This window comes from Gavialis gangeticus, unplaced genomic scaffold, assembly GCF_001723915.1.
Source record: "Gavialis gangeticus isolate Ggan-Ray unplaced genomic scaffold, GavGan_comp1, whole genome shotgun sequence".
Classification (NCBI taxonomy): domain Eukaryota; kingdom Metazoa; phylum Chordata; order Crocodylia; family Gavialidae; genus Gavialis; species Gavialis gangeticus.
In genome coordinates, this window is record NW_017729022.1 from 91235962 (window position 1) to 91248073 (window position 12112).

At 43.6% G+C, this 12112-nt stretch overlaps 1 protein-coding gene across 1 annotated transcript in view; it reads left to right on the plus strand.

Moving 5' to 3' along the window:
• Positions 1 to 12112, plus strand: part of PIK3C2G (phosphatidylinositol-4-phosphate 3-kinase catalytic subunit type 2 gamma) — a 448194-nt gene that overhangs the window by 277140 nt on the left and 158942 nt on the right. The window contains exons 21-24 of the mRNA XM_019515837.1: positions 35 to 127; positions 2965 to 3094; positions 8447 to 8583; positions 12049 to 12087. Coding sequence (XP_019371382.1) covers positions 35 to 127; positions 2965 to 3094; positions 8447 to 8583; positions 12049 to 12087 — 399 coding nt within the window. The remainder of the gene's footprint in view (positions 1 to 34; positions 128 to 2964; positions 3095 to 8446; positions 8584 to 12048; positions 12088 to 12112) is intronic.

Below are 12112 nucleotides of genomic sequence, written 5' to 3' on the forward strand. Positions count from 1 at the left end.
ACCATAACATACTGTATTTTGTTTTTTTCTGAAGACCAGTTCATATTTCACATCCAGTGCTTTTCCATTGAAAATCTCCTTCATCAATGCAGATACAGCAAGTAGAAATATCAATGTGATTTTTAAGGTAGGTTCTTACTAATAACCCCAATTCTTTTTTCTTCTTCTTTTTCTTTAAAACTCATTGAAATAATATTGCTTTAAGCCTCATTGAAAGAAAATATTTCAGAGCTAGTGTTTGAAATGTTTGGTTTAGGTGAGCTTCTCAGTTTTCAAGATGCTGTTTGATGTTAGACTTTATATGATATTTTTAGGAAATACATTGACGCATCCAAATTCTTGACTAGTAAAGAATCAAATAACTGCTGGGAAAACTGCATTTTTTATACTTTGTAGAGTGAGCCAGGATAAGTGACAAAGGGCAACACAAGTTATTTTCCCTCTTGAGGTAAAAAAAACACAGTCTAGAGCTGTGGTTTTGGGACTTCAGGCACACATTACTGGACTCAAGGCACCCCTTCATAACTTTTCTGAATTAGGTGGCTCCCAATTTCAAAAACTACATTGTAGATGAGAGTGCTTGTTTCCTCACAGAGGGGCCTGGCAGTGGGGATGTGGGATCATCCAGGCAGGGACAAGCATAAGCCTACACTTACCTTTTTAATTTGAAAATCACTAGCCCAGAGAAAGGATCGCTCAGGGCTTCATGATATGGCTATCTACAGCAGTCTGTTTGTAGTACAATATCCCTAGTGAACCAAAATACTGTTGTGTTAGAGGCTGCTTTTGGCACTAATATCCAGATCCTATTCCCGTAGTGTAACTAGGACTGGAGTGCTGACTTAGAGAGGGCACAAGAATGCTGTCTGGTGCCAGGCTGGCCACTAACCCAGTCACAACCAGTGCCCCACCCCACAGGGCCAAAGCTTTCTAGGTCTGCCTTCATCCTGTTCCACAAAGCAGGTGCCTAACAGTGCCTAGTAGTGATCCTATTCTACCCTACACAATTCCCTGAAAGTCTCTTAATGCATCTGCATTTGTATCATGCTGTCATCCTACCCTTAAGCCTAAGTCAATAAAAAGCAATGAGGAAGAGAACTACACACCTACTGTTTGCATTGACAGTGTTTCAGGGACATGAATAGAATTGCATTTATGCTCCTAAATCCTAACAGATAGAACGGGTTCTGCCCTAAAGTATTTAGGATTGATTTTTCCCCTGTCAGTGTTGCATGAGATTGAGATAGAATGGCAAAAGAGGTGACCTGTGTGATACAAGCCCATTGCTATGTTCAGGGTTTTGGAATGAAACTCAGGCTGCCCATGCTTCTATACATGCAAACAAAAAAAATACACATTTAATCTCAAATTATTTCTATTTTAGATTAAGGAAAATGGCAGAACTAAAGCATCTATGAGACTGCACAGTGTGGTTGTCTGTACCATACAAGCTGAAGAGCACAAAATTGCTGCTATCTTTAAAAATGGTGGTAGTTCTAAGAAATGTTATAGTGCTATGTGCAGAAAGCTGAAGTCTACACAGTTTAAATTTCTTGTCGGTGACATAACAGGGCAGCTGCAAATGGTGCAGCTAGCCAACAGTGACATCACCACCTAAGTGGCCATGCTGGGCTGCTACTCTGATTGACCTCTCCATAGTTATGCTATGTCTTTTTCTACTGTTGAGATATAATTGGCCTTTCATGCAGTTTTACAATTGGCCATGGCATAGGAACACAAAAAATCATCAAGCATGCTGAAGGAAGAACAACTATCTTACTTAAATACACATGTAGGAAAGCTGTGTATCACACTATACTTGCAGCTCAGACCAGTACGTTAAAATGTCAGGTATCACCTCACTTCATCCAACACATACCCCCAGGTTAGTGACACTAGTACACCCCAGAAAGCTCAGAAGAGGGCATGCATGCTATGTCTACCTCCACTGCAAATGTGTAATGAAGTTTCCTACCTGCTGTCATCCAGGGACTTATGTGTAGAGGAAATCATAATGTGTCCCAGAATACAATTCATTATTTGTTAAAAGGTAATACTTTAATAAAATAGTAACTATTGATTTTGTTCTAGATTATACACTATGTGTGTGTGGTGAGCAAACACAGAAAGACTTCTCTTCAGGTCTGAATACTACGCAGAATTAATTGGAATCTAGATTAGCTCTAAATGAAAGAGAAATGGATTTGAAAACAATAAAGGGAAATTTATGTCCCCTCATGTACTCATTTAGTGGCAGTAAATGTCTGTAAATTGCAATACTTCTATAAAAGGAACATAATAAAAGACCAAAGCAGCTTAATGTAACTAAAAGATAGCAATTTATGAAAAACTTTTTAGATGAAAGCTAAAAAATAGCAGTAAAACTCAGACATACTTTAGATATAGGGGGGGAGGGGAAAAGCAGGGCTTTTATTTTCACAGGCCATTTACCCAGCTATGGTGAAAAATAATCCCTTCATTACTTCTTGTGGCTACAATTAAAACCTGATTTCTCTAAGATTATCATTTAACTGCCTCTGTGGGGAGAGCAGTCAGCATTGCATTGCTGTTTGAAACTGCATATGAATCATGTCATGGATAAAATTTACATTCATAATAAGATTCCCTTAGCCTGTTACAAATACCAAGTTATGAAACTTAATATCAGTTCAAATATTGTTATTTCTAAAAAAATGGGATCTGGTATTAGATTATTTTAAAAATTAAATAAATAAAAATCCATTCTCCCAGATAGATTTCAAACACAAATAGGTACATGTGAGTAATCAACTAAAAGATTGCAGTAGGTGAAATGACAAATTATATCATTTCTGTTGCTGTCAAAACACTTTCAGCTTGAGTATATTGTCCCAAAACACAGAGAAGAGTAGTAACATTGAGGTAGAAAGGGGTGTGTCATTGGGATTTAAAGAGAAATTTTGTTTCCTGCTCTTTTTTTCACAGATGGGAGATGATCTACGTCAAGATATGCTGGTTCTGCAAATTATTCACATGATGGACAGGATTTGGATTCAGGAGGGACTGGATATGCAAATGATCATTTATAGATGTTTATCTACAGGAAAAGGCCAAGGTCAGTATAGATTAGAAAGGGTTTTTTATTACATTATTCATATTTCATGTAAATCAGTAATACACAGAACTCCTTCCTTCCAAATTTATTTCCATGCCTAATTTTTCTTCTCTTAAAGGAAAAAGGGTGCACAGAACCTCTCATAATTGGGTCTCAGGTTTATGTGTGTTAAGTTCATTTCTTCTTGCCCCCCAACCCTGACCTCTCATTCCACTGCCCCCTAATCTGAAGAAAAGCAACTCTAGCTAGTGATATTACTTAACAGCTTAAGCAAGAATTTTCACCAAAAAAAAAAAATTAAAAAGCCTCTGTTTATTCCAATTGCTGCCAGATTTTTTTTAAAGTACTCCACTAACTTTTTGTTCTGAAATGTGAATTTTTGGAAGTCTGGCCTTGGGAACTGCTTGATAGTGAGAGGGTCAGCAAGTTCAGCCCCTATTTAGTTGCCAGACTTGCTCAAATGGGAAGTGAGGTATTTTGGAAATTTGGCTCCATGTGCTGATAGAAAGAAGCTCTTGACTAATAAAGAACCAGACAGCTAGGGCTTTGTGAAATTTTGGAAGCCATTTCATTTCAGAGGTGTTTCAGGCAATTTTGGTGCTCAAAACAGCAAATCCAAATCGAAACAGAAGGCTCCAAAACAGCTCCGAAATTAATTGGAAGGCTCTGAAATGTTTTGGAAATGTTTCGGAGAATTTTGGAGTTTCAGAGCCAGGCTTGCAGGGAAGCAAAAACTAAGAAGAGGGAGAGGGGAAAGAGGTGGGGAAGGACGGCTCTGACATCCAGCTCCCAGTTCAATTCCCCAGCTCTCTGATCATTACCCCAGCTCTTCCTGGGGGGGCACAGACCCCTGACCTGCACCCAGGGTTTCAGCAGGCTGCCGCTGCAGACTGGTGCCAGCAGCAGCCACTTGGCGCAGCCTGTGCCGAATGACTGCAGTGCTGCCACTGGCCCCAGGCTTCAGCGGCAGCCCGTTGAAACCCAGCATGCAGATCCAGGGGCCCATACCCCCCGGAAAGAGCTGGGAGAATGATCAGAGAGCTAGGGAATCGAACCAGGGGCTGGGGAATCAAACAAGGAGTTGGGGAATTGACCCAGGGGCTGGGGAATTGGACCGGGGGCTGGGCAATCCCTACCACGTAACCTGGCTCTGCAGGGAGCAGAGATCCACACCAGGGTCTCCTCGTTACCTCTGCCTGCCCCGTGCAGCCCCACATCACTGGGGCAGTGCAGGGCAGGCAGCGGCGGCAAGGAGACCCCATGTGGTATCTGATTCCTGTGGAGCCAAGTCACATGGCAGGGACCAGCAGGCTTGCTCTCCACTCTGTGCTGCTTCCCTGCCCTGCGACCTGCCATGTCAGGGATCAGAGATCCACGCGAGGGTCTCCTTGCCTACACAGAGGGCAGTGGCTCTCCCCCTCCCTTTCCCCTGGACAAGCCATCCATGGCCCCATCCTGCTCCCCACTGGGGCCCTGCAGCCCCAAACTCCAAGCCCTGCCCAGCTGAGTAGGGCTGTGCGAAGCTTCCCTTGCACCCCAATCAGAACAGATTCAGAGGAGATTTGGTGGAGCTGAATCTCCGACACAGATTCAGCCAAAACAAAACAGGACAGTGACCTGAAACACCAAAACAAATCACTGTCCTCCGAAACAGTCAGGTCTGAAACCGAATTGAAACACACCCATTTCACACGGCCCTACAGACAACCCCCAGTGTTGATTTTGAAATACCACTTTGGATATTAATGCGTTTTAGGGCAGTAAATCTGAAGACTTTATGCCTTTCCATTATGGTTTGCTATAGCAAAGTCATAGCAGGGATGCCAATTGCTTGCTGAAGAAATTTACTGACAGCAAAAGACTCGCACTATTTTTTTAATGGCTTTTCAAATCTTGTACTGAATGCAATTCTAGCACAAATAAATAGATTCATAGATTCATAGATGTTAGAGTCAGAAGGGACCTCAGCAGGTCATTGAGTCCGACCCCCTGCCCAGGGCAGAAAAGAGTGCTGGGGTCAGATGACTCCAGCTAGGTGTTTGTACAGTCTCCTTTTGAAGATCCCCAGGGTAGGGGAGAGCACCACCGCCCTTGGAAGCCCATTCCAGATTCTGGCAACCCTTACTGTGAAGAAGTGCTTTCTAATGTCCAACCTAAGTCTGCTCTCCATCAATTTGTGGCCATTGTTCCTAGTTACTCCAGGGGGTGCCCTAGTAAACAAAGCATCTCCTGTTCCCTGCTGCCCTCCCCTGATGAATGAATAGGCAGCCACAAGATCACCTCTCAGCCTTCTCTTGTGAAGGCTGAAGAGATCTAGGTCCCTCAGTCTCTCCTTGTAGGGCCTTACCTGCAGGCCTCTGACCATACGAATGGCCCTCCTCTGGACCCTCTCAAGATTCTCCGCAGCCCTTTTGAAGTGCAGCACCCAAAACTAAATGCAGTACTCCAACTGTGGCCTGACCAGTGCCACATAGAGGGGAAACATCACAGCCCTGGACCTGTTCATCATGCATCTGCTAATACATGATAAAGTGTGGTTAGCCTTGTTGATCACTTCATCACATTGATGACTCTTGTTCATCCTGGAGTCAACTCTGACTCCAAGATTTCTTTCTGCTGCTGTGCTGCTGAGAAGGTCATCCCCCAGCCTATAAGTGTGTTGGTGGTTCTTTTTCCCTAGGTGCATCACTTTGCACTTGTCTTTGTTGAACTGCATCCTGTTTCGTTCTGCCCATTTTTCCAACCTGTCCAGATCTGCCTGGATCTGTTCCTACCCTCTGGTGTGTTAACTTTGCCCTATAATCTGCAAACTTCAACAGGGTGCTCTCCATGCCCTGATCCAAGTCACTGATGAAGACGTTGAATAGCACTGGTCCAAGGACCAAGCCTTGTGGGACTCCACTGCCCACATCTTTCCAGGTTAATATCAACCCATCCACCACCACTCTGGGCATGACCCCTAAGCCAGTTTGTCACCTATCTGACCATGTAATCATGGACATCACAGCTGGTCAGTTTATTTACAAAAACAGAATGAAATACTGTACCGAAGGCCGTCTTAAAGTCTAGGTGGATGACATTTACCTCGACTCCTGCATCTAAGCATTTTGTGATCTGGTCATAAAAAGAAACAAAGTAAGTCAGGCAGGATCTACCATCAGTGAATCTGTGCTGATTTTCTTTCAGCATTATTTCCCCATTAGGGGTCCTTAATGATTTTTTCCAGAGTTTTCCCAAGGATAGAGGTGGTGAGACTAACTGGCCTATAGTTTCCCGGTTCCTCCCTCCCCTTCTTGAAAATAGGGACCACAATGGCCCTTTTCCAGTCCTCTGAGATCTGACTGGAGTACCATGAGTACTTGAACAGCTGTGCCAGCAGCTGTGCTATGACACTAGCCAATCAGCACCCTTGGATGAAGTTCATCCAGGCCCACTGATTTGAACACATCCAGCCCCTCCAAGTACCCCTTCACTAAGTCTGCATTAACTGTTGGTGGGTTGGTGTCCCTCCTGTGCCTGTCCATGATCCAGTTGGGAAATTTGATTCAGTCTGTGTCTAGGAATACAGATACAAAGAACTCCTTGAAAAGCTCAGCTTTGTCTCCCCTCTCTGTCACCAATTGCCCTAGTTTGTCCCCTAGGTGTACTATGTTACCATGTGCCTTCCTTTTGCTCCCTATATACCTGAAGAAGGACTTTCTGTTGTCCTTAATTTTTGTTGCCAGCCTAAGTTCTAATCCTGCTTTGGCCTTCCTAACTGATTAGTGCAAGCCAGGGAGGTACACTCCTCCTTGGTGGCTACCCCATGTTTCCACAGCCTGTATACCTCTTTCTTTGTCTTTAGGCTTTACTGGACTTCCCTATTCAGCCAAGAGGGCTTCTTGGCCCCTTTGCACCCCTTTATGCACAATGGGATTGTCTCCTTCTGCGCCCATAGGTTCACTCCCTTGAGGAATGACCACCCTTCCTGGACCCCCATTTCACCAATGCTCTTGAGTTTTAACACCTCACTAACTAATCTCATGAGCACAATGAAGTTAGCCTTGATGAAGTCCAGTAGTTCAGCCCTGCTGGTTAATTTACCCACCCTTCGCCGGATAGTGAATTTAGTCAATTGATGGTCACTGTCCCCCAGGTTACCTTGTACCTACAGATCCCCACCAGGTCATCCCCTGTAGCTAACACCAAGTCCAGCAAGGCGTTTACCCTAGTGGGATCATATATCTCCTGCGTTAGGTGGAGGTCCCATATGCAGGTTAAGAACCTACATGAGTGGTTACATTAGGCTGACTGCTGCTCCCAGCAGATGTTAGGGTAGTTTAGGTTGCCCACAACAACCATATCTCTTGACCTGACAGCCTCTGAGAGCTGTCTGGAGAATTCCAGGTCTAGCTCATCCTCCTGGTGTTGCAGTTTATAGTAGACCCCCACCACCAAGACTCTTTCCGCCCAACCCCATTGTATCCTGACCCACAATATCTTGGTTTGGCCCTCCTCTGATCCCATCTTGATTATAGAGGATGTATATTGTTCCTTAACTTAGAGAGCAACACCCCCTCCCTTTTTCCCCCACTCTGTCCCATCTGTACAACCTATAACCCTCAATGCCTACTGCCCAATCATGAGTAGGGTCCCTGCAGGTTTCAATTAGTCCAACCAGGTCGAAGTTGTTGCTTGCAAGCAGGAGTGTAAGTTCCTCCTGCTTGTTCCCCATGCTCCTAGCATTAGTGTAGAGACATTTAAGCATCCCAATGATGTGCCCAGATTATCTACAGCACAGGAACTTAAAATAGTTTCTGTGGCCTTTTTGTGGCCACAGAAACTAAAAATAGAATCTGTGGCTTTATTGACTACATAGCAGAGAAACTTAGGAGAATGAGAAATGCAAGCATGCCGTGGAGAAATCCCAAGTGGTTAGTAGAATCCTAAAAAGGTGTCCTGGTCATCTTTTTTTTCTTTATAGATGAAGATTTTGCTTCAAAAGAAAATAAAATTGAACTCTGAAATATCGTTTCTACACAAGAAAGACCAGTATACTAATGCTCAATTTCATCTTTTTTTTAACAGAAGATTTGGGGAGTGCCTGAGAACAATGTCATATTTACTCACATACCATACATAACCTTTTCCCAAAAGACAGCCCTCCAAAATTGGAGGACTCTTAGAGCCACTCTAATTAAAGTGCCACCCTCCCCACTCCTGGAGCACCTATAAAAGTGTCCATAAAGCTTATTGAAAAGTATGTATGGTTTCTGTGTGGGCTGATAGGGTGATGTGTGATATAAATTAATGAACATTTTCTCTCTCTTTAAACTTGAAAGTTTTTCTTGTGGACTCTGTCTCTCTGATTAGGATTGGTACAGATGGTACCAGATGCTACAACTCTAGCCAAAATCCACAGGGAGTCCGGACTGATAGGACCATTAAAAGAAAACACCATTAAAAAATGGTTCAGTCACCATCACCCTTTGGAATCAAGTTACCAAGAGGTATATTTTAACGTAAATATTTAAAAATGGTTTATTATACAAATAAAAACAGCTGATGTGACAATATTCTCAGTCTGCTGGATTTGAGATAAACAGATCACACGTGCTATAGACTCCCAATTTCTCTGAGTAGAAAGATACTAGATTCAGTGCCATTCATCTTCAACAACAGTAGGTCAGAAAGACATTAAAAATTGAAATGGGGAGATACAAGATGTTAAAAACAAGAACACTGAGCCTACATACATTTTATTTTTTGTTTTAATCCAGCTAGTGAAATAGTTTGTTTTACATATAATTACAAAAAAGAATGGCTTTTCTGTATTTGAGAATGTCCACATCCATAATCACAGTTTTAGAAAGCTATATTTTCACTAGGTTCCCCTTGTAATATGATACATCAGGTCATGCTTGTCATGTTACATTATGAGATCCTATGCAACACAGCTGGTTTTATACAACCTGGTGTTACACTTCAACCAGAAAATAAGGAAACAATATTTATAGAACCAGAGGTCTCTCTCTGAAGGAAATAAGCCATGAAGTCCCCTTTACACATTCTTGTTAGAAGGGACATGTCCTAAAGTCCATGGAAAGACTTTCTTATACCTTGCATTTCTAAAACCATTTCTGAACCTCCCCTCATGCTTGCAATAGATGGGTACCAATTTTTTACCCAAGTTTAGAGTGGAGGCAGCTATCACCTATTGATTTAAAAAACCTGAGTACTTGTTTTTTTAATGGTTCAAATAATCTAGAATTTTCTAAAATAAATTTGCAGCACAGTGGGCATGTCTATATTACACACTTACTGTGCATTAGCCTAATAACACTGTGCAGTAGCATGGCAGTTAAAAACCCATGCTAATAGCATACTGTGCAATGTTATTAGGCTAATGCGCACTAAGCATCATGAAAAAAACATGAGCTGGCACTACTGCACATTAACTAGAGTTACTGTGCATTTAGTTAGTACTTTAGTAAGCAAGTACTAAACTAAATGCTCAGTACCTAAGGTGCATTAATGAACATGTAGACGCACCCAGTTACTAAGGCTATGCAAAATTTCGGCAGTTGTTTCATTTTAGAGGTGTTTTGGCCCCCAAAACATCGAATCCAAAATGAAAGGGAAGGCTCCAGAACATCTCCAAAATAAACTGAAACCATCCAAAACATTTCAGAAATGTTTCGGATGTTTCAGAGCTGGGCTTGCAAGGAAATAGAAACTAAGAAGAGGGTGGGGGAAGCAGGGCGAAAGGACTGCTCAGATATTGACATCTGTAGCTGGCCAGTGTCTGCAGTCTGTCCCTGAGGTCTCTTCCAATCCCAGTGCTCTGGGGCAGGGACAGCAGTCTGCTGTCATTCTGCATTCAGATCTGGGGGCCTGTGCCCCCCGGGAGGAGCCTGACACAGCCCTGGAACCCTTCCAGGGGGGTGCGGGCCCCCCAGTCTGCATGTGAGATAACAGCATGCTGCCGGCTAGGGCCAGCACTAGCACCTGAGTCTGCTCGGCTTAGCTTGCGCTAAGCACAGCTGGGGGAGCTGCGGGAGAAGCCCCTATAGTTGCTCTGCCCAGCCCCATCCCTCACCCAGCCCAAGCCTCCTGGCACTTTAAAAAAAAAAAAAAAAAAAAAAGCCCTGCAGTCATTGGTTGCAGCCTCAGTGATAGGGGCCTCTGGGTGCTCATGGCAGAGCCACCCCACACATCGTGGGGCAGTGGGGGGCAGCAGAAATTGCCCCCTCCCTCCCGACTGGCACCTGTGCAGCAGCTGCCCCATGGCACAGGTGCAGCGCAGCTCAGCAGGGCACTACACACTGTCTGGGAGCTGGGGCTGCTGGGGCTGAGTGCTACTGGGCTCCAGCTGACTGCTAGAGCGGCCCCAGCTCCCAGACAGCACACACCTCTCTATCGAGCTATCCTGCACACACGTGTCATGGGGCAGCTGCTGCATGGGTGCCAGGTGGGGGGGCAATTCCCACTGCCACCCGCTGCCCTGCACTGCCCTGTGCTGCATGGGGGGACTCTTCCATGAGCCCTCAGAGGCCCTGATTGCTGCTGCCAGAGCCAGTGACTGCAGTGTTTTTCTTTTTCCTTTTTTTTAAGTGCCAGGACTAGGCTGGGGCCAGGTGGGGGATGGGGCCAGACAGGGCAGCCATGGGGGCTTCTCCCGTGACTCCCCCTGCCTCTCCCCGACTGATCCAAATCTCTGAAACAGTATCAAAACTCTGAAACAGATTTGGCCAGATCGAAACACCAAAACAAATCACTGTCCTCCAAAATGGCCAAATCCAAGATCAAAACAAGACATAGCCATTTCGTACAACCCTACCCGTTACTTTTACTTTTTAGATAAATGAAGTACAGTCAGTTCTGACTACACAGGGTAAATATGCAATTTTTGCATATACATATAATTAAATGAATTTCTACCCTCCCCTTGGTAATACTACTTTTGCTTGTATAACAGTTTTTATCCAAGCATCTCAGAAAGTTCTGTAGGTAGGTAAGCCTTCCTGTCCTCCTTTTACAGAGGCACAAAAAGTTTAGGTGACTTGTCCAAAGGTATACAGGGACAAAATGGCACAGTATAGGAATAAAACACAGGTGTCCTGAATTCTGGTGCTGTTGTCTAACCATTCCAGAACGCTTCCCTCCAAATCTGTCACTAGATTTAGCACCACTTCGTTAAGATCACTAATACTTAAGCAGTTATTTATCTTGGATTGTGTGGCATAAGGATAATACAGTATTGTAAGCAATGAGATTTTGACTGCAAAATTAATAACCATGAAGTAAAATGTATTGGAGCTTTATATAAAAGACTCACATTACTACTAAGACAAACAGTTTAGTTGGATTCACCGGAGATTCAGATTCTTCGAAGTATCATCTGGAGTTAGGACGAACCCTTCACCCACCCCCTTCTCTACGGTATGGTAATAGAGGAGTCTTCTGTAGGAGTAGTTGAGCAGGTTCCTTTGGGGGAAATTTCAATTAGGCACTGAAGTTCTGGTATATAAGCCACTGAAGGCAATGGGAAGTTTTGGATCAGCCCCTCAGTGAGTATCTAGTGGTTAGAGCAAACGTATCAGAATCAGGACTTGTTTTCTAAATCACTGACATATTGGGCAGTCACTTAACCTTTCTGTGTCTCATGCTCTTTCTCTGTAAAATGGGGTTGTAATGCTTATCCAGGGATGTTGTAAAGCTTAATTAATTACTTCATGAAGTTAATTGAATTCTTGGATGAAAGGTTCTGCCTCTTTAAAATCAGCCATTTTTAGATGGAATAACTGGTCAGACAAATTGCTGATCTGTTGTACTTTGGCAGTTGCCCCACTCTTAATTTAGTCCCTAATTCTGCAAAACTAAGGCCAAATCTAACTTTAAGCATATTTGGAAGTGCTTGGTTTTAATGTTGGTACCACACACAAACACTTGTGTTTTTTCTTTTTATCAATTAGGCAGTAAGGAATTTCTTCCATTCCTGTGCTGGCTGGTGTGTTGTTACCTTCATCCTGGGAGTCT